The 21,016-nt window shown below is 39.9% G+C and overlaps 1 protein-coding gene across 3 annotated transcripts in view; it reads left to right on the plus strand.

Moving 5' to 3' along the window:
* The window catches only part of dym (dymeclin), a 60,494-nt gene that overhangs the window by 1,176 nt on the left and 38,302 nt on the right, over positions 1 to 21,016 (plus strand). For 2 of the 3 annotated variants that reach the window (XM_080304193.1, XM_080304191.1), the window contains exons 2-8: positions 90 to 296; positions 4,778 to 4,830; positions 5,037 to 5,130; positions 6,735 to 6,871; positions 7,631 to 7,703; positions 10,729 to 10,854; positions 13,950 to 14,089. In XM_080304193.1, the coding sequence (XP_080160319.1) occupies positions 157 to 296; positions 4,778 to 4,830; positions 5,037 to 5,130; positions 6,735 to 6,871; positions 7,631 to 7,703; positions 10,729 to 10,854; positions 13,950 to 14,089 (763 nt within the window). In that variant the 5' untranslated portion in view covers positions 90 to 156. The remainder of the gene's footprint in view (positions 1 to 89; positions 297 to 4,777; positions 4,831 to 5,036; positions 5,131 to 6,734; positions 6,872 to 7,630; positions 7,704 to 10,728; positions 10,855 to 13,949; positions 14,090 to 21,016) is intronic. The other variant, XM_080304192.1, reaches the window with a different exon arrangement.

The following is a 21,016-nucleotide window of genomic DNA, read 5'->3' on the forward strand; positions in this document are numbered from 1 at the left end:
TTAATGAACTTGCTAACTCTGTAGTTAATTTGAAGCCCAGTTGTTTATTGTTTGTGCCTCCAAAGATTAAAGCATTTTCTTTGTCCCAGGTTTTGGCATATGCCTGGTGAAAAAGCAGTGAAGAGCAGCGAGTCTGGCTGAGCACAGCCAGCAAAGATGGGAGCCAACACCAGTCAGGTCAGTGACCTGTCCGATAATCCCAGCCTCAAGGCCCTGGTGGGCACAGAGTCCATATCGGAGAATGACCCTTTCTGGAACCAGCTCATCTCCTTCACCTTCATCAGTCCCACCAGCAGGTAAAAAGGAACACTGTGTTAAGGCACACACCTGAAATTCAATACACCTGTCAGCCATCACATTAAAACCGCAAACAGTCATTGCAGTGTTCTGCTTTGTCTCCAAGCATTTATGTTACTTTAAAAAGACCACTCACATTAACATTGTTGCAAACCAATTACACCCATCCATGGCAACTACAATCCCCGATGACATCCTACCCTACTAGCACATTAGTCCCATCAGACATATCTAGGATGTTCCATAGCCAGCCCAATAAACAATTGCCCCACCTCGCAACACAATCGGGTGTGGGGAGGTGTCCACATAACTTTTACTTGGCATCACTCTGCTCGTTTCAATTACTTAATTAGTAATTTATTAGCTAAGTCAAATAATTGAGGCTATGACATCTAAACACCACTTTACTGTACTTTATAACTTTTATACACAATGTGACGCTTTAAATCACTCAGATGAAACCTTCACATATCAAAACCAACAAAACAAGCAGTAAGTCAGGAAGGCAAACAGAGTGGAGGAAAAATTCATATTGACATAAGTGAATTTTCCTGGGTTGCAGCCCTTAGATACCCTGATGTTTTTAATAATGGTTTGTTCCCTCCACCACAAGGGAACAAAGACTTCTAGTTAGAAAGTCCTTTTAAGATTTACACCCGAGATTTAAGATTAAACTGTAAACCGGAGGTTTGCAGAGATCACCTGAGCAATGATCTAACAGGGCTGCTGATCTGCTTGGCTGTGATCAGACCAGTTAACCGTTAACGTTTAGTTCCTTTGTAAACAGCACTGAGAAGGAAAGGCACCTTGTTCTCGCTTTCAGGTGGACCATGACTGATTGACTGATGTTACATATTAATCTACTAATGTTGTGATGTTTTCCATTCATAAAATAAATATAGCTACAGTATCTACCAAGTAACAGAAACAAAAGGCACATGTAACATTTTGCATTCATACTTAGTGTTTGTCTAAAATAAGACTGAGAAATAGTGTTGTCTGTATTAAGGCAAAAAGTTGAGCCCTGTCCAAGTATACAGCAGTTTGCTGTATACTTGGACAGTGGGGGTCGGTCATGAGTAATCATCACTTCAAGTCGTCCGTTTGAACATTGAAATTTCTGGTGTTAGTTTCTTCCTGTGTGTATTTGCCCTTACACTCTAATTGCTGCTCAATAAGATAAACACAAATAGCTAAAATATCAGGTTGCTGCTATATTGAATCAAACTACTGAATGGTAATTTATAATAACTAGTGCTCTTGGAGTGCTGTGTCTGCTACAGAAGGACACACAGAGATTTCTTAACAAATTTTGTTGTATGACATTTTAAGAAACCTCATGTTCACCCTTTAATGATGAAAGTCATGTGAACCCATTGAGCACTTGCAGGTTCAGAAAGTGGAACATTGTTGCTTTTTCTAATGGCTTGGTTACATATGTAGCACTTTCATGCAGCGTTTTATGCGTGTCATTCTTCTCCAGTATTGCAACAGTGGGTTTGGCTGTCCCTAATGGCTCTACTTCTGTTATTTGTTCAAAGGCTTATAACCCTGTAGTTGTGTAAGGCACTTGGCCTTTAAACAAAAAGAAATAAATCTTTAATTATTTAAAACGCAAAAAGTCACATGGTGAGACGTGATCAAACAAGAGACCTTCAAACTGATTGTTTGTGGACACACATCTTTTTGCACAATTTCCTCTTGTTCTGAAAGTTGAATGATGGCCAGTGTCACTGTCTTTGTGCCATGATAAATAAGTAGTTGAAGCCAGCAGCTAGCTAAAATAGCACAGAAACAGGAAATGGTGTAAAGTAAAATTAGGTGTAGGTCAGGATAAGTGTTTGCTGTTGTCATGGTTACATTTAAGAGTAATAGTATGGGGTATTGTTAATGTAAAAGATGGTCAAGTCTGGCACCACACTTAATCAGGTTCCCACCAACTCTAAAGCTGCTCACAGGAATGGTTGTCAATACAGCAGAAGAACAGACAGATTTCTCAAAGTATTAGGAAGATAAACCACTAATGATTTAATTACTAATAATCTGAGAAAACTCTGCCTCTTCTTCTGTTCTTCACCTGTATTGACAACTGTTTATCTGAGTGAAATGGAAGCGCCTGCACGTTAAACTCAGCAGCTGCGCACACCAAAAAAGCCATCGTGCACACAAGAGTGTCTGCTTTGGACGTGCTGCCACAGTTTTACAGTCTCGTGAGTAACTCTCTGCTACTTACTATACTTTCACTGTCTGAAGGCAGAGCCGAAAGGAGGATGGGGGTCCTGGGGTCCTGTGACTGGTCACTTTGATGGACTCTTCAGTTTACTGGGTTACACTGAGCGACGGAACGATGTTTTAAACTTTATTTTTCAAATTGTAAACAAATAAAGTTGTCAAATTAATCATCAACAGTCACTGTTTGCTGTGCAGCAGTGAAAATACAGACAACTGTCCCGGTAATGTTAAAGAAATATTTTAAACCAGAGAATTCTAAGGCAAGTTCTGAAGCCTCTGCACTGCTGTCCCATTAATCTGTTGTACAGTATTACATATCGTCTATGATTTAAAAAATTAAAAACAAAAATGTCATACAATGATCAGGAAAGGAATTTTGCATCAGAATCTGGCAATTGTAAGCTTGGCCAAAATACAAACATTTAAACCTGTCAACAAAAGGTTGTTCTGTCTGCAGCAAACAGGTGTAACTGCACATACGTGACTAGATGGGAGTGCTTCAAACATGGCCTGGAATTCTACAGTGTTTAAGTACAGAGGAGAAATGGCTCTTTAATATTGTTTTTGCTAGTCTCTTTATGAACTTTAGGATTTAAACAAACAAATATATAAACTTACCAAACAAAACTTAAAATGATTTCTAGAACATTGTGACAACAGAAAGCAGATGCTCAATCATCCAGGTAAGTAAATCCCAAAAAGTTGATTCTGTTCATCTGGACGTAGCGTTTTTAGTGGGAGAAACATTTGATCAGTGCTTTGATCAGTAGTTGTTGATCAATGGTCATGAGAATTTGCCTACTAATGATCAAGGAACTCACCTCCCAGCCCATTGTTCATTCATTGGTGCTGGTTTCAGGCATTATGCAAATGTACTGTTTATAAGATTGGGGAAACCTGCAGTCAGCTGAGACTGAAGAAGTCACTTGGATGAGTGACGGAACGTTTCTCCCACTGAAAACGCAACATCCAGATGAACAGAATCAACCTTTTGGGATACAACAGACATGACTAAAGTTAATCATGTGGTTAGCGGCACAGAGATAACCACAATGCATAAAAAAATTAGACACCTTGCACATAGCGGTTACAAGCATGCTGTGTAATATAGTTATAAGAGCCTTTAGATTTCCACAGCATCATAGCAACGACCTGAACTGTTTGTTAGACACTAGTTCAGACAAATGAGCTACCTACCAACAACAGCCTGTCACATCTTACTCTCCTATCCACCCCACAGACTGTCTGTTCAAAGAACCTGAAATATTATCTGGATGAACTATTACAGTGGAGCCCTGTAGCCAGATGTGTACAACTGGTAGCAACAATAAACTATTTTATATTTGTTCACATTTTATAAAACAATTTGATCTTCTTCTTAGAAATTATGTGTGCCTCTCGTTATGATGATTTTTTTTTTTTTTTAAATGATAGAAGCTATGTAAGATCGGGAAAGCGTTCTTATTTTTCATATTGTAAACAAATACAGTGTTTCTTTCGGTTCTACATCGTAACTCAGTTTAACACAGTAACCTGAAGTGTCCATCAAAGTGACCAATCACATTAGAGCCCCGTTCTCTGTAGGTTCTGCCTCCAAACAGGTACGTTTATTCGCGCTAGGAGGATTTCTCTCCAAGCACCGAGCTACTGTGAGAATGTAAAGCTGTAGCAGTGCATGGAGGTTTTCATTGGTAGTGACCTGGATGGACAGGGTTGGAGATGAGTATAACAGAGGGACAGCGCAGGTTGAGCATTTTGTAAACAAAATCAGGGAGGGAAGTTAAGTTTTGTAGGTTTGGACATGTGCAGAGGACAGAGAGTGGACATCTTTGGCAAAGGATGCTGAATATAGAGCTGCCAGGCAGGAGGAAAAGAGGAAGATCACAGAGGAGGTTCATGGATGTGGAGAAGGACATGCAGAGGAGGGTGTTTGGTTTAGGTCAGATGGAAGCAGGATGATCCACTCTGGTGACCCCCAATGGGAGCATCCAAAAGAACAAGAAGATGAGCGACCAGTGCCTTTAACTAAACCATGATTTATAACTGAGTCATGCTCTGTATCTTTGCATGTTGTATGTATTATTCAGACATTTGTTTAACTTTGTTCTTTTTGTCCCTGTTGACTTGCATCTTATTGTTGTGTAGTACCTTGAGTTTCCAGCAGAGGGAAGGTTACTCAAGCAGTCAGCTCCTTCTGTCCATTTTAACCTGACTTGTTCTCTTCTGTTTTTTTTTTTTTGTTTCACAGTGGAGACTCTAAGTTACTGGAAGAAGCTGTCATACCCCTGGCCAAGATCCTCAGTATGTTAGCTACTACATAAATAATTTCACATAATACGTGTTTATGGAAGAATATGTCTGAGTAGTCCCAAAGAAAACTGACTTCTCAAGAGTTTGAATTTTAATCATAACATTTAAGTTACTGAATGCTAAATTATCATATTTTGAGGTTTCTGTAGTTTATGTAAAGCTTTTAATAATAAAGTTTTGTCTCCCCCCCCCAAAAGTTGAAAACAATCCGAGAACGGGGAACTTTGGCGCTCTGGTGAGAATTTTCCTGGGAAGAACCAAAGAGCTGAAAATCTCTACAGAATGCCAAGAGTGAGTATGAGAACCTCAGAGGGGAAGTACTGACTGTCAGTGATGGATTCAGTGCAGGCCACTTATTGTTTGAGAGAGAGAGAGAGGAACGCTGAAGTAGTTGCACTTTCCCATGAGAAAAACTGCAGAGGTATAACTATCAACATACGTATGTGGCAATAATCAGCGCTCACAGCCAAAGCTCCATTTCCACAGAGACCGACTCTGCCCAAGTCACCAAATGTTTTGGGTGGGAACTCTTCCTTCTGTGCTGAGCAGCATTAGAAGTTGGAGTTATTGCTCCTCTTCTCTTTTTCTCACATTTCATAGCAGGTCTGTCCCACAAATCCACATTTTCTTGGTGTGACATAATTGGTGTGTGCAAATAGTTAATTGCAGAGACTGACATACACCTCAGTATTGGTCTTTAGTGGTTGTGAAACTTGCAGTGGGTGGTTTCTTTCGTGTTTGTTTCTCAAACTTATGCAGTTTTGGGGAGTTACTAGGTACATGTAACGGAATAATTAAATGCAAAATATGTTTAGTTTATTCCTTTTAAAAAGGTTTTAAAAAGGGGATTAAGTATGTTGCTTCCTGTTAAGTTACACTTCTTTCTCAAAACCCAGAGCCTTAGGTTGGGCATAGAATCCCTCTTAAATGTGCCACATCACAGATGAAGGGAGACAAAGCAGCTAAAGTTCCTCTAGTTAATTTTCCTTTGTCAAAAAAGAGGTTTTCCCCTACTAGCAGAGCTTTCCAGATGTTGGGCAGACTGTTTTTTCCCCACTTAAGGATCTGCTCATGCTGTAAGGATTGCATTTACATATTTCTAGGGTTTGATAACGGTGTGATCTGGCTGCCTTCAGATGCCTTTGCACATTGTGTGTAGATAACTATCCAGGTAAACATGTCATTTTAATGTCAGCTGTAAATGGCATATCAGAGAAGTTATGGCCTAGTTTTGAGCATAATGCAAAAATTCTTCACCCCCAGCTTCTTTGTGGTCGTGTCACAGTGATAATACTTCAGTCAGAGCTACTTTGCATTTAAGTTTGGATACAATCAATGGATTTTTACCAGATGTTTCAGAATCAGCCCAGAAGTGTCACTGCGCTCCACAGATGTTAAAGTAGTGCCAGGTCTGTTCTTACAGAAGCCACTACAAGCTCTACAAGGCACCTGAGGAAAGCAGGAAGCGAAAGATTAGTTTTCAAAAATAAAAGCCCTCATACACATGAAACACTTTTAAAATGTTCAGTGTGTTTAAAGCTGTATAAAAGACAAAACTGTGTCAAAGACTGAGCTTCATCGACATTGCTGGAGTTAGAGTTAATCAAGAAACGCTTAGATTACGAGTTCGCAAAGTTTTTATGCCTATTTAGAGCTTATTTATCACTTTTACTAGTAGCAGATGAGCATAATATTCAGCCATACATACTTTTATTGTTACACCCATAGGCTGTGCAAAGACTTGCTATTGGCTCACTCTCAGTCATCTGAGAGCCCTGATTTTTAGCTGAAAAGTTGCCACTAGTAATTTTTTGTTAAATGAAATGCAAATCCATCTTTTAACCACCCAGAAGCATGCCCATGAGATGTCTTGGTTTTGTTTTTCTCTTCCACAGCCAGCTTTTTATCTGGCAGGCCCACAATGCACTGTTCATGATTCGCTGTCTGCTCAAGGTCTTCATCAGGGAGATGAGTGAAGCTGAGCTGCACCAGCAGTTCTCCTACCAGGAGAGGGCACCAGGATCCTGCGGAGGTGAGCTCCAGTATCTTTTTCACAGGCAGGGCCACAGACTACACAAAAGAGTCAGCTTGAAAAGATTTTGCTAAAAAAAAAAAAGGTGCTCTCTTAGAATCAGTAGCAATGTTGAAAATTTCTTGAGTTTTTTGCACTTGAGTGCACCTTACGCAAAACGTCACGTTATCTGTTAGGAAATCTTCAGCATTCTTTACGTTTTTGGTTTCCAAGTGAGTTCTTGGAAGTGAGTAACAGAGGTTATGGCCTAGTTTTAGATGTCTCATATAATAACTGTCAAATGTACGAGACTTCCTTTCATACTTAAGCCAATTCTGAATGTCTCTTAAATTGAATGAAGTTGAATTGATTGGTCTTTGCAAAATGGTTTATCCTTCCATCAGTTTCTTGCTGCTTATGTGAGTTCAGGACACACTAATATAATTAATTATGTCATTAGGAATTATTGTGCTAAACTGCTGGAAAATATGATTTAACATTAAACAGTTTTAGACTTTGTTGTTCTACCGGTTTGTCATCATTTGTTCATCTTTTGCAATTATAATCATGACGAAAGTATGAAATGGATTCTGTGTGATATCCTTATTAAATAGTACTGTGTTATTTCCTCTGTTTAATGGACATGAAAACACAGAGCGACCTGTGGGAACTAAGGATTGGATTAGTGGCAGATTAGTCGAGCAGAGTTGCGACAACTAACCTGATACTGTCTTATATTCAGTGTTTTTCATATATTTACTTTATCAATCCCTTGTGGAGAAACAGGAAGTGAAGACCTTCTTGAGGAGCTGCTGTCCAACCTTGTTCACCTGATCGTTGAAGTGCCGCTGCTGTAAGTCTCTCCCGTCTTTTGCGTGAGGAAAAAGGTGAATTAAACACTCTAAAAAGGTCGGGCATGTCAGAGCTATTCTGAAACGGTGAGAAAGATGCTTACAGCCTAAATGTTTGAAAACATTGCCTGAGTGATTGGACTTGTAATAGTCCGTGATCACTTGTTTCCCCCTGTTAATATGAGTAGCATGTTAGTGACTTAGGAGCTAATGAAAAGCAGTTTGTATGTGTTGTTCTGTTTGCGTGCTGCGCTTGCTTATTCTTGTCTTGAGTCACTAACCAAGAGAAGATGAAATCCATTAAGGAACACGGCATACTGACATGCTGGAACTCTGATGTTGGCAACACGGCGATCCGAAAGAGCGAAAGTGTTGGTTGTTTGGGGGAAGAGAAAAAGCTTGGAATGAAAGTTTAGGAGCATTTCCAGGGAGTGGGAGTGGAGGGAACATAATGTTTGAAAAATTGTATCAGGCTTTAGTCCCGCTGGGCGGTGTGAACACAAACATCCTCTGTGTTTACTTATCAATAAGTGAATGATTTTTTAAAAAGTACACGCAATATGTTTAGAAAAGCAATCTCCTCGAGCTTTTCAAAATAAATTTGTCGAATCATGATTGACGTCTTCTTGTCACAGCATCTTCCACTTGTTCTGTGCGTCGTTCCGGATACCTTCTCTCACCGTCTGCCTCTATTTTCTCTGCACCTCTTCACCTTTCGCTCTCCTTTTCTTCTCTTGTCTCCAAACATCAAACTGTGGCTCCTGTGTAAATGCATTCAACATTCCAACATTATTCATTGTTCCAAGCTTAAAATCGCTCTCTGTTTTTCTTCCCTTCACCACTTTGTGGCTGTTAGCCCATTTCCCCTCTACGTGCTCCTGGCTTGGATGGGAAACCCACCATTCTTTTAGTTAGCTTCCCCCAAGTCCCAAGCAGACTCCTGTGCCTTTTTTGTGGCTTTGTCTCACGAGTACGAGAGTGGTTATTTTTCCATTCACAGGTATCCAACTAAAACAGTAGCTGATTGGTGACAAAGTACTTTGCAAAGCTAAAAAACAGCACGCAGTAATGGAATTAATTTCAAAACAGAAATTTAAGTAGCCCGTAAAACTGGCTTAAAGAGTGCAGTGTGCATGTGCAGACTTCACACAGAGCTTCTAAGTATGTACTGGATTCAAAAGACAATGTTTTGACATGACTGGGCCTTTATCATGCACAATGCACTGTTTCTATGCAAACTGTGAGAGCTGATCTGTCCGGGTGACATAGGCTCCAGCTCCCCTCAGCCCTGAATTGGATATTAGTAGTATGACAAATGTTTACTTAAATTAATTACAGAAATATTATGTAAGAGTAGGTCACGGATTGTAGGTTCTGATTTTTAAATGGCTGAACAGGAACAACCTGAGCTTCTTGTATAATATTACACTACAGTATATACACTGTAGTATACAGGGTGGGCCATTTATATGGATACACCATAATAACATGGGAGTGGTTGGTGATATTAAAGTCCTGTTTGTGGCACATTAGTATATGTGAGGGGGCAAACTCCTCAAGATGGGTGGTGACCATGGTGGCCATTTAGAAGTCGGCCATCTTGGATACAACTTTTGTTTTTTCAATAGGAAGAGGGCCATGTGACGTGCGTTCACCAGATATCAACACGATTTCGATCCGCTCCTCACGTGTTTACCTCTTCGACATGTCAATGGCTGTGAACAAAGAGAAACTTGTAAATAACTCATGAAAGAATAAAGTTACGCTGAAACCAAGCACACCATTGTTTTTCTTGTGACATTACCAATAAGTTCGATGTGTCACATGGTCCTCTTCCTATTGAAAAACCAAAAGTTGTATCCAAGATGGCCGACTTCTAAATGGCCACCATGGTCACCACCCATCTTGAGGAGTTTGCCCCCTCACATATACTAATGTGCCACAAACAGGACTTTAATATCACCAACCATTCACATGTTATTACGATGTATCCATATAAATGGCCCACCCTGTGTTTCTAACTAACTAAGCAGCTCATTTTCTTTCTTTTGCCAATACTTTCTTTAAAGATACAGCAAATCTTGGGGTCAACGTAAAATAAAGGCAGATGTGAAATGTAAACGTTTGATCAGAGGTCAAATGTGACGTGATATTTGGATGCAAACTGTAATGTGATATTTACAATCCCCATATACCAGTATCATTTCCCAAATGTTGCCAATACAAACAGACAATTTTAAAGATAAAGCTTCAAATGAAAAGTTGACCTTATTCGACCCTGATGAAAAGGTCAGAGGTACAATGTAATGTGATAGTTATAGGTTATCGATACAAACAATGGCAATAAGAAACATAGTTTTAGATGGCTCTATGTAGCATTATTATCACCTTCAGATCAATCTATTGATAGTGAAGGAGAGATCAGAGGTCAAATGTGACATGATAATCTTGATACAGCTATTTCTATATGTTGACAATATATGCCACACTAGTAAAATCATAGTTTCCAAGTTAAAAGTTTTGTCCGTTTTCAGCCAATAAACAATGGAGTTTATTGGCAGAAATCTAACAGACAAACTAAAAAAATCATTTTTCGTCACTGATTAATAGGAAGAAGGCTGAAAACTGAACTAAGGGCGCGTACATATGAACATCATTTTATAACTCCGTGACCTGTAGTGTGCTAAGAATTGGCATTTTAGCAAGGTAGGAAATGTACTGTAGAGTCTGGATTTTTTGATATAAATGGATAAACTGTTTACAAAAAAGATGTTTTTAGTCATAAAACAGGTCTGAAAAGAACCATCAAGGCATGATATGTAGTGCTGCCACCTTCAGCTAACTGCAGTGCTCTGTCATCCTTTTATGAAGAGATGTTGACATCAATGCAGCCAAGAGAGCATATCAATCTATTCTGTTTGAAAGCATGCATGAAATGCTTATAGATATTATTTTATGCAGATGTTTAGCTATAAAATTGAGTTTGTTTATTTACATGAACTCTTTGTGTTACATTGTTTTCTTTAGTGACATCACCTATAGCATCCTGTTTGAGGCAGTGACCGTGCTGCTGGTATTCTTCTCCTATCAGCTCTTCTACAAAGACATCCTCAGAGATGGAATTATATACCAGCACATCATGAAGGGACGATGGTGAGGAAACACACTCGCTCACACTCCACTGAAGACTACACTTAACTTGAAGTGCCCATATTAACAGAAAAGGTAGAAATGGAAGTGTTTTGTACGTGATTATGTGCTCACAAGCCACTTTATTAGTTATATCAAACTGGTCCCCCTTTTGGCTTGCTTGACCTGCTTGAATTCTTAGTGGCACAAATTAAATCTGGGTACCCTGTGGTCATAAAAGGATGGACATGGTCAGCAACAATCCTCAGGTAGTCGCAGTGTCTCTAGAAAATCTCCCCAACAGCATTGCACCATCAGTACCTTGAACTGATGATGCAAGGCAGGATGGATCCATCCTTTCATGGTGTTTATACCAAATTCTGACCCTACCATCTGAATGCTGCAAAGTTTTTCTTCTGTTATCCAACAATTTTGCGAAGTCCATGCAACATAACCTGACAGGAGTGACCCCCGGTGTGCTCTTCTGCTGCCCCACCTGCTTCAAGGTTCAGCAGGTTGCATGTTCAGAGATGCTCTTCCACAAAATGTTGCAATTTGAGTTACTGTTGCCTTCTTAAAGCAATTTGACCATTCCCCTTAAGGTAGGGGTGTCCAACTCCAAGCCCCAAGGGCCGGTTGCCTGCAGGTTTGAGACAGCTGATTTAAAAGGCTAAATGACCTCCTCAACATGTCTTGAAGTTCTCCAGAGGCTGGTAATGAACTCATTATTTGATTCAGGTGTGTTGTTCCAGTGTGATAAAACCTGCAGGCACCGGCCCTTGAGGCCTGGAGTTGGACACCCTGCCTTAAGGCCTTTTGACCCTGTGAACTGCTGCCAACTGCATATTTGCTCTCTTTTTATACCATCTTCTGTAAACCCTTGAGATAGCAGGTTGATTTAAACATGCCTAAATGAGTTACTGTCACATCATTGGCTGGTTTCAGGACATAGTATATATGTCTGTCTTCCTCCCTTCACCTCCAGCCAGTGGCAGCAGATGACTGCCCCTCCCTGAGCTTGGTTCTGCCAGGGGTTTCTTCCTGTGAAAAGAGAGTTTTTCCTTCCCACTGTCACCTAGTGCTTGCATCTGTTTTTTGTTTTTTTTTCTCTCTAATATTGTAGAGTCGTTACCTCATTATAAAACATCCCTTGCGGTGACTGTGATTTGTGGCTATATGCAAATTAAATTGAATATTTTTAATTAATAAGCAGCTGAATAGGTATATCTATTAAAATAGTCACTGAGTGTATCTACATGACTGCGCAGTGCATGTGCAGAACGCCTACAAAGCAGCCAGTTTGGCAAACCTTAAAATAAACAATGAGCTGCTGCTTCACAGTCTGCCATTTTTGTTCACTTGCTAGAGTGGCTTGTCTGACTCTAAAACGTCTAAGCAATGAGCAAAAACACCAAATGTTCTGTTGTTGGCTGCAGACCTGCACAAGTCTTCAGGCACATCTGAGAAAACGAGACTCAGTGATTTATTTTTGTTTTTGATGATAATTCCACAGAACAACAGGGTGTTTGCATGCAGCATGGCTAATATCGTTCCACTAGCATTGATGCTTGTCACTGTCCAGAGCTATGGGGAACTTATTGTATTGTATCATTGAAGCTTGAAGATCCTGTTTGGGCAGAGGAATAAATGGTTATAATACATGTAATTGTGACAGGGGAAAAATAGTTGCATTGAAATATTTATGCGGTGGTTAACGGCTTGACTTCTGCAGGATTCACAAGGTGTTAGCCAAGAGCCCTCAGGCTGCTGTGCCATACTATAAGTTGCAGTCCATAACTAATGTTTATGCCAAATCAGCTGATCAATAGATTGCATTTTTTGGGAGGGGAGCTAAAATGTCTGAACCTGTAAATAAATATAATAGGGCTTTTTGTATTTTTTATAAATACAGCCCCATAATATTTTTGTTTTTCAGTCAAATAATCTACTCACATAAAATTAACCTGTTGGTTGTCCTTGTCCCATTTAACTGATACCAAAAGAAGAAAACAAAACTAATTTAGCCAATCACAGCCACAGCAGTGTGAGAGCGAAACATTAGCCTGTTTATTATAATAAATGTTAATGCAAGCCTGTACATGGAAATGGTTTTCTTGAATGTTATTAAATTTAGATAACTGCTGTATTTTGATGCATTTTGTTTGAGTCCAATAGTTGCAGTTTAGACTAACACAACCAAAGCGAGCACTTTGGCTCAGTGGATTGAAGTGATGAAAGGTTTTCAAGTGACAAAACAGCTTTGAAGGCCATCTAATAAGATTTAGTGTTTCCAGAAAGTAAAGCACAAACAGTGATATTAGATCCACAAGAAATTACAGCTTACGTGTAAAGAAGGGAAAACTGACTAAGATTGATGCCCAACATAGACACGTGTAAATGGAGAGCGGGTTGTTAGACGTGGCTGTAGACACGCACCTGCATGCACATATGTGCGTTTTGCTTTCTGCTGCACTGTGAAGAATATGGCGTGATCAGCGACTAGGAAGGTGCTAAGGCTGACTTTGCAAAAGAGCTGATTTTTTTTCCTCTCTCTCTGGAGAAAATCCTCACAATCTGTTCCTATTCTGTTTCTAAAATTAGCATTTCTTGTCTTTAGCAGGTAAGGAACACTTTTAAACATGACCAAATAACCCCAGTGCTTTTATTCTCAGAACTTTTGCGGAAGGCTTCACTTATTATATATCTAATAAAGAAAACTAAAGTGCTAAAGATGAGAGTGATTGTCTCCGTGCCTCCTTATATTATTCAAAACCTTTATTGTTCAGCCCTTCAATTATTCACACATGATCTAATTTTAAAGAATTGAAATAAAGCTAAGACCACAACTGTAGGGCTTTATTCTTTATGTGTGCTTTACTTTTAAGGCCTAATCTAAGCAGTGAATATAGAGACAAATGATGAACCCAGTACGAATGCAGCTACTACTCCATACTCTTTGTGATGCAAGAAAAAAGGGAGGATAAAGTCAAATAAAATAACAAGCCCAATTTCCTTTGACTTTTCATATGCGCTGAGGTATAAATGTGCATTTATGTCTCACATTGAGTCCGAATGTCCAGTTTTGTCTTTTTAAAACCGTTATCATCCCTTTTCCACAGCATGTGTTTAACCAGTCGACTGGTGAAGACCCTGCTCTACAACTTCATAAGGCAAGAGAAGTGTCCTCCTCCTTCAACCCACATTTTCGAACCAAAAGCTGAGGGCGGCTTGCTTTATGGTCTGGCGTCAGGGGTGGCAAGTACGAGCACACTCATCAACACACGATAAAAAAAGGGAAAGCTTAATTATTATTGTATTTACTAATCAGATTGCTACCCAGATAAGAAGGCAGATCCCACTTTTTGTGTGTTTATGTTTTTATTGAAATATCTTTATTTTTAATTCGTAGTCAAAGTGTGAATATTTAAACAGTTTACTTTGTACATTTCTGTAAAACTTTGGAACTTTGGTCATTTTCACACCTTTAGTTTGTTTACTTGTAGCTTTTCCCCGTGGTCTGATTTGTTTTCAGATGAATCAAAATGTGTCACTGAAAACTACGTGACAATGTTCAGTCTGCTCACTGGCCGCATGTATCTGTGGTGGAGTGCTGTGTTCTGGACTACTGGAGAACTCAGAGAATTTATGTTCAGTTCATGGCTAGTTGCTAGCCTGCACAGACCTTTGCACATCTATGGTACCTTCCCACACTGAGAATACAAAGGATACGAGGCTATGAGAGGTTTTTTAGCTCTACTGTGTTCACACCTACACAAATGAACCCCACCAAGAGGGGAAAACTAATTACTTTGATTTAAACGGACACACTGCAGGTGTGAAAACGCCCTTAGATTACTGTATTATTGCATTAGGGGACTGTGGTGAGCTTTTCAGATGCAGTCACCTGTTTTTTCCTTCCAAATTGTTGCCTAAAATGAAGCACCGATGTGTCTAGTCACATCCAAAGACTCATATTTTTCCCCGTCTCATATTGTTTCTCACACATACACACACTGCAAAAAAATTCAAATATAATAATTTCTCAATAACATGCCAAATTGAATTCACTGGCTGGTTGGGGTTTTCCTGTGTGAATTTAACTGGGTGCCTACTTTTCTGTCTCCATAACGACTCCTTGTGTTCCTCACCCATTTTTGTCTTTTGTTCTAGTGATGTTGCCACTAGCAACACATCAAAATCAAACTGTTGGATTAACACATCCACACGCCGTAAGATTTATACATTACAGTTATGTTGGGGTGTGGGGGATTTTATAAAATATAAACTGACCTGACGCATCTGAGAAATAAAAGTGAGAGCAACGCTGCTGAAATGAATGACAAAAAAATGAGCGGATTTTTGTTGTGTGCATTTTTAGCTGGTAATGTGCACTGTGTGTGCCTGTTTCAGTGTGAGAACAGGGCCGGGTTTCCCCCACGGATAAACGGTCTTTGTCGGTTGTTGGTGGCAGATTCCTATCAGTGAGCCATCACCATTCAAGCCAGCCTGTCTGTCTGTGGCCAGTGATCAGCTCGATGAGTTATGGTGCCCTGTCCTGTTCTGTAATCCTCTAGAGCCTGTCTGTCTGCAGCCGCCTCCCTTATACACACACACGCAGACCAACAAAGACACAAGCCCTCTTATGCTCAGAGCTCAGAAACAACACTTGTTTTCTTTCTCTGTCTCTGTGTCTCGTATGCATGGAGGCATTTGGCACTGACAGAATATACAAGTGGGTGTTATTCTGAAAACAGTAACTATCAGATGACTTTCTTGAACTTCGTTATACTAGCAAACGTTTGGCTAGTTAGGAGAATTAGACCAGTTTCACAACTGAAGGGCAGTTTGCCCCTCGTGGTTGGGATTGCTCAGCTTGCGAAAACGATTATATAAAGTCATCAGTCGAAAATAACTGATGATATTAAACTAGACTACAACTGTTGAGCCATGCAAAGCTATATTTATGCAAAATAGTGCTCTGAGTTGAATGATGGCATTTATGTTGAGCCGATTTCATTTTATCATCTCAGTCTACTGAACTAAGTAGCACAGAGGACAAAATACAGCTGAGGCAAAGAGCAGTATTATTCATCTGTATTAATGTGGCCGTGTACTAAAGGATGTCACAGAAAGATTTCATGGGTGAGAAGGATACACATGCTTTGTTCCTGTACTTGAGTAGAATCTTCGTCTATCTGCGCTTTACTGGAGCGTTTAGCTTTCTGACCACATTTTACTTTTATTTGTTACATCTGTACTTTCTACTCCTTGCATTTTTGAAACGTGCTCATTACTTTAGGTTTAAGACATTTGAGGAGAGTTATTGTTTCCTGTGAATGAGTGCGTTTCCAACAATAAACCAGTTGGAACCTAATAAAGGAAACAATAACACAATCTTATTGATGTATCCATCACTGAGGGTTATTGTAAAGGAAGAGATCACTCAGGGGGTTAAAGTGACTGCGAACGATCCAAAATGGCGTTTTTGGCGCAGATGTGTGTAAATTGTGGTAATGGTATTTCAGCAAATAGCTAGCACTACAAATGTGGAGAAACATTTTTGAAGTGGAAGGCAATATTTCTAATAGCTCAACAAATATCAGCAAACGCACAAACTGTTTCTGTGCAGTTTTTCCACACAGTGGTTATGCTATTCACAGTTGTTTTATTTCTTAAAGAAAGGAAAGAATGTGTGAGGAGTTCATTTAGAGATGTAACCCCTAAACACACACACAGTTTGGTCTGGACTAGTTATGACCAGTGTTGGTCAAGTTACTTGAAAAAAGTAATCAGTAACTAATTACTGATTACTTCCCCAAAAAAGTAATCCGTTACTTTACTGATTACTTATTTTCAAAAGTAATTAATTACTTAGTTAGTTAGTTACTTTTTAAAAACACGATTTACAACCTGAAGAGGTGATAAAGCGATAGATCTTTCAGCCCAATTCTACTTTTTTTGCATAATCCATCATACAAAATGTAATCAAATGGAAAAGTCTCTTTTTTTTAACTTGTTTTATCAGTTTTAATCTTTTAACTTTATGCATCAAGCAAAAATGTAATTATATGCAACATTCTCTGACTTGAATAAATTAGTTTAAGATTTAAACCTATTTTCTGCACATTCCAGCCCATAAAATAAAATATTTTTTGTGTTTACACTCACTCTTTCAAATAGATGCAAGTAAAACACAGCAGAAAATAAATAAAGTCAAAGACTCAGCTGTCCTGTTGCTCTATTTTCACCTGTAAAGCAGGACTGCGGTAGGCGGAGGTTTACCCTGGTGCAGGTGTGCCGCGGTCAGTGGAAGAATCCGCGAGTTTCTCTGTGAATTTCCCATTACATCATTTTGCACTCCGTGCTTGCTCGGAAGTTTAGGGGTTTTTTCCGCTGTAAAAATAAGTTTTCTTCCCATGCACGATGGACGCTAATGTTTTTGTCACATTTTATGGAATCAAACTCAAAGTAAGGTCAGTACTTCCACGCTTTAAACGCTGCACACTCATACTCTCTCCCACAATCTATATGTGATCCATTGTTGATCTGCACACAGCTGTTGTCACTAACTTATGTCACTGTCACTGTCATGAGACATTCTCGCAAAAAATCACGGTTTTAGTAACGCAGTAACGCAGTAACGCAGCGTTCCTACGGGAAAGTAACGGTAATCTAATTACCGTTTTTGCAATAGTAATCCCTTACTTTACTCGTTACTTGAAAAAAGTAATCAGATTACAGTAACGCATTATGACACTACCTGTTTTGTTTTTTTATACTTGCCATGCCTAAACACTTGAATCGTGGACAGATTTTTTCCAAGAAATAGACACTGACCTTGGCAAAGCAAAGCAGTTCTTGAGTTTCTTTGGCATTTTAATGTCTAAGGGGTAGGATGTCTGTCACACACTCTGCTGTCTCAGTCTGAGCAAGCGTCTGCAGGGGGGATTATCACCCAGACTGGCAACTCAGGAGCTTTTCCTCCCCTCCTCTTCACTCCCCTCCCTCTGCTTCCATAGGAATTCAATTGGTAATTAGCCTCCAGGTGCTGATAATCAAAGGCACTTGTTTAACTGATCAGCTGCAAGTGTGACCACCTCTATAAAAGGAAGAGATCTATCCGCTTGTTCATCTGGACCAAGGAGGAATGAATTCAGCAATGATCTAAGAGAAGCAATTGTCTTTGCCCTTCAATCAGGGAAGGGTTATAAAACTATTTCAGAATAACTGGATTTTTCACAAGTGGAAAACTGTTAAGACAGTTGCCAAACTTCCTAAGAGTGGATGTCCCAGCAAATGTACCCTGAGGTCAGACTGTGCAAGGGCAGAGAAATATTTTTTAAAAAAAAACAAAAAAACAACTACATCTCAGACTCTTCAGGACTTAGCAAGTTCATAACAGTCCAACTAGAAGAAGACTTCAGGACTGTCATAAGAACAGTCATATCAGCAGAGCTTAGGTTTGCAAAGTTGCATCTGAACAAACCACAAGACTTCTGTAACAAATTCCCCTGGACAGACAAATCAAAATGGAAATGTTTGGCTATAATGCACAGCACCATGTTTGGTCAAACATCCAGCATATCAACACAAACACCTCACACCAACTGTAAGGCACGGTGGTGGGGGCGTGATGATTTGGGCTTGTTTTGTACCTTGCAGGCATTGAGTCAACCATAAACTCCTCTGCGTACCAAACTATTCTAGATTCAAATGTGAAGCTATCTTTGAAGCTTGGCCCAAATTGGGTCATGCAACAATATAGCACAGCAGCAAAGCTACAGCAGAATGGCTGAAAAAGAAGACAGTAAACATGTTTCAGTGGCCCAGTCAAAGTCCAGACTTCAACCTGATTGAAGTGCTGTGGTGAGACCTTAAGATAGCTGTGCAAAAATGAATGCCCGCAGACCTCAACTGAACTGAAGTAGCACTGTAAAGAAGAGTGTCTCGAAACCCCCCACATTCATGTACGAGACTGATAAAGTCATACACTTTATCATACAAGTTATTGTTGCTAAAGGTGCCTCTACAAGCTACTGAATCATGGAGTGTACTTCTACTTCCACATTCCGTCTTCTGCATTTTTGGCTTTGTTTTTGTTAAATATGTAATGACACAAACAGCTTTCTGATTCTGCAGTTTGTTATCTGCAGTCTACATAATTAATATTGAGTTAGCAGCAGCCACACAGACACGCTATGTGTACGTGTATGTGACATTATTGGCATAGCGCACTTAACAGAAAATGATACATTTCTAGCTTGGACTGGAGACTGCTCTCATTTTGCTATTAGGAGTGGAGGATTTGTTGTGGCAGAACTTTGTATTATCATTATGACGGTTACAAAATCTGTGGAATGTTCTCATATGTCGGATATGTTTATGTTACCATGGTTTTGGATTGCATTTGGATAAATGCGCTTTGAGCATATTTTTTGTGAAGAAGTGTGTTTATTTATCGTCTGCACAACATGTTTCCCCACATGCATTTTTTTAAGATAATCATCAGAGGTTTGACATATCCACATGCGCGCATGTGTGTGTGCGTGCATGTGTTTGTATCAGTGTATCTGCGTGCTTGGCCAAAACATTGGGCTAAAGCCCTGAAGTCATATTTCATTCACTGTTATGCAAGTAAATAAGTAAGTAGCACACTGTGTCTGTCTCTGTTGACCAGTGTCTGTCTGCGCTGTGTTTTTAGCCGTAACTATGTGGAATCCTTTCCAACTCCAGCTCCCTTCTCTAGTGTCTCCACTGAGGTGTTTACATGTTCACGTTGCTCCTGAATTAGAAAAGCAAAAATTTCACTCGTTTCATAGAGATTTGAACTCTTGTATGTTTTTTTGTTTTTTTTAATAAGCCTGCTTCTATTGCTGGAATTACTGCAGCTGAAAAATGACAGTCGTCAGATGTTAAGGAGTACAAGCCAGCTTAATTAGGACTGAAATTTTTAAATATAACTATGTTCACTCCATTACTACAACCTGCATTATGAACTGCATCAGAAGAAATAAAGTGAGAGTCGAGGTCAATATCAATTCATCTAGGTGATCTGGACTTAGAGGGTTTTCAGCCCACCTAATGTTTTGATTTAAATACTCTGTGCGCCAGTATTCGCGTGTCTGATGGCAGTAGTCATTATGCAAGACTAAGGCCAAGTAAAGCAACAGCACCGCATGTTCTGTTGCAGAAACTTGCAGTGTGGTCTGGCTTTGAGTTTCTATAGACTGTGGGTGCACATTGTGAGGAGAAGTGCAGATAATGAAGAGGTTGTTTTGGTAACATGCTCATCCTGCAAGTAAAGTAAGGTTTTCTGGGGGCATGGTTTGCATGTAGCACCTTTCAGCACCCCCCAAGTCCTAAAGCCCAGATTCTCATTTCTGCGTAGTAGCCTCTGTGAGAGAGTGTGTGACCTTCTCTTTTCCTCACTTTCCCCTTCCTCCTCCTGGTGTCCTCCTCCTCCTCCTCTTTTTCCACTGGGCAGCTGGCCAGGTCCTGAGCAGCCTAAGCAGGGTAGCATTATTGGGTTTATGTGGTGGGCAGGCAGACAGGCAGAGGGAACCAGGCCAGATGGCTAACAAACAGCACCCACTAAGGTAAAATAGAGCTGTGTGTGTGTGTGTGTGTGTGTGTGTGTGTGTGTGTGTGTGTGTGTGTGTGTGTGTGTGTGCGTGCATCAGATATAGTGCAGGAAATGTGGCTGCCAGACCGGTCTCTCTGAAACTGCTGGGCTAGTCACTGTGGTGCCAGTGAAGAGATGTACGGGGCTCCGTCACAGCTTGGCCTTCTCTCGCTTGATCTTGTTTTCTCTCACACTCGTGTCTCATTCTGGCCAGCAGAAATGAAAGCTTATCATGTGCGTGTGTGTGCGTGTTTGTGTGTAAGGGAGAGACAGAGTGACCAGTGCAAATTATGTAATTCATCTCTCGGGGTTATTTTTTTTTCTTGTTGTTGTCAAAGCACTTTGCTGATGTTCTTTCACCCACATATAAACAAGCTTCGTCCCCTCCTCTATGGAATTGGGTTCACATTCCTAAACACAAACGTTGGAGTAGCTCTTGGCTAGTCATTAGTGAACCAACATGTAAACATAAGGAGAAAAATAAGGGGGGGAAACGTGTTTGAAAAGCTCCTTTTTCAGAATGCAAAGTCATTTAAGACAAATTAGTTTCAGGCTTCTTCAGTC

Source organism: Astatotilapia calliptera, chromosome 7 (genome assembly GCF_964374335.1).
Source record: "Astatotilapia calliptera chromosome 7, fAstCal68.1, whole genome shotgun sequence".
NCBI classification, from domain to species: domain Eukaryota; kingdom Metazoa; phylum Chordata; class Actinopteri; order Cichliformes; family Cichlidae; genus Astatotilapia; species Astatotilapia calliptera.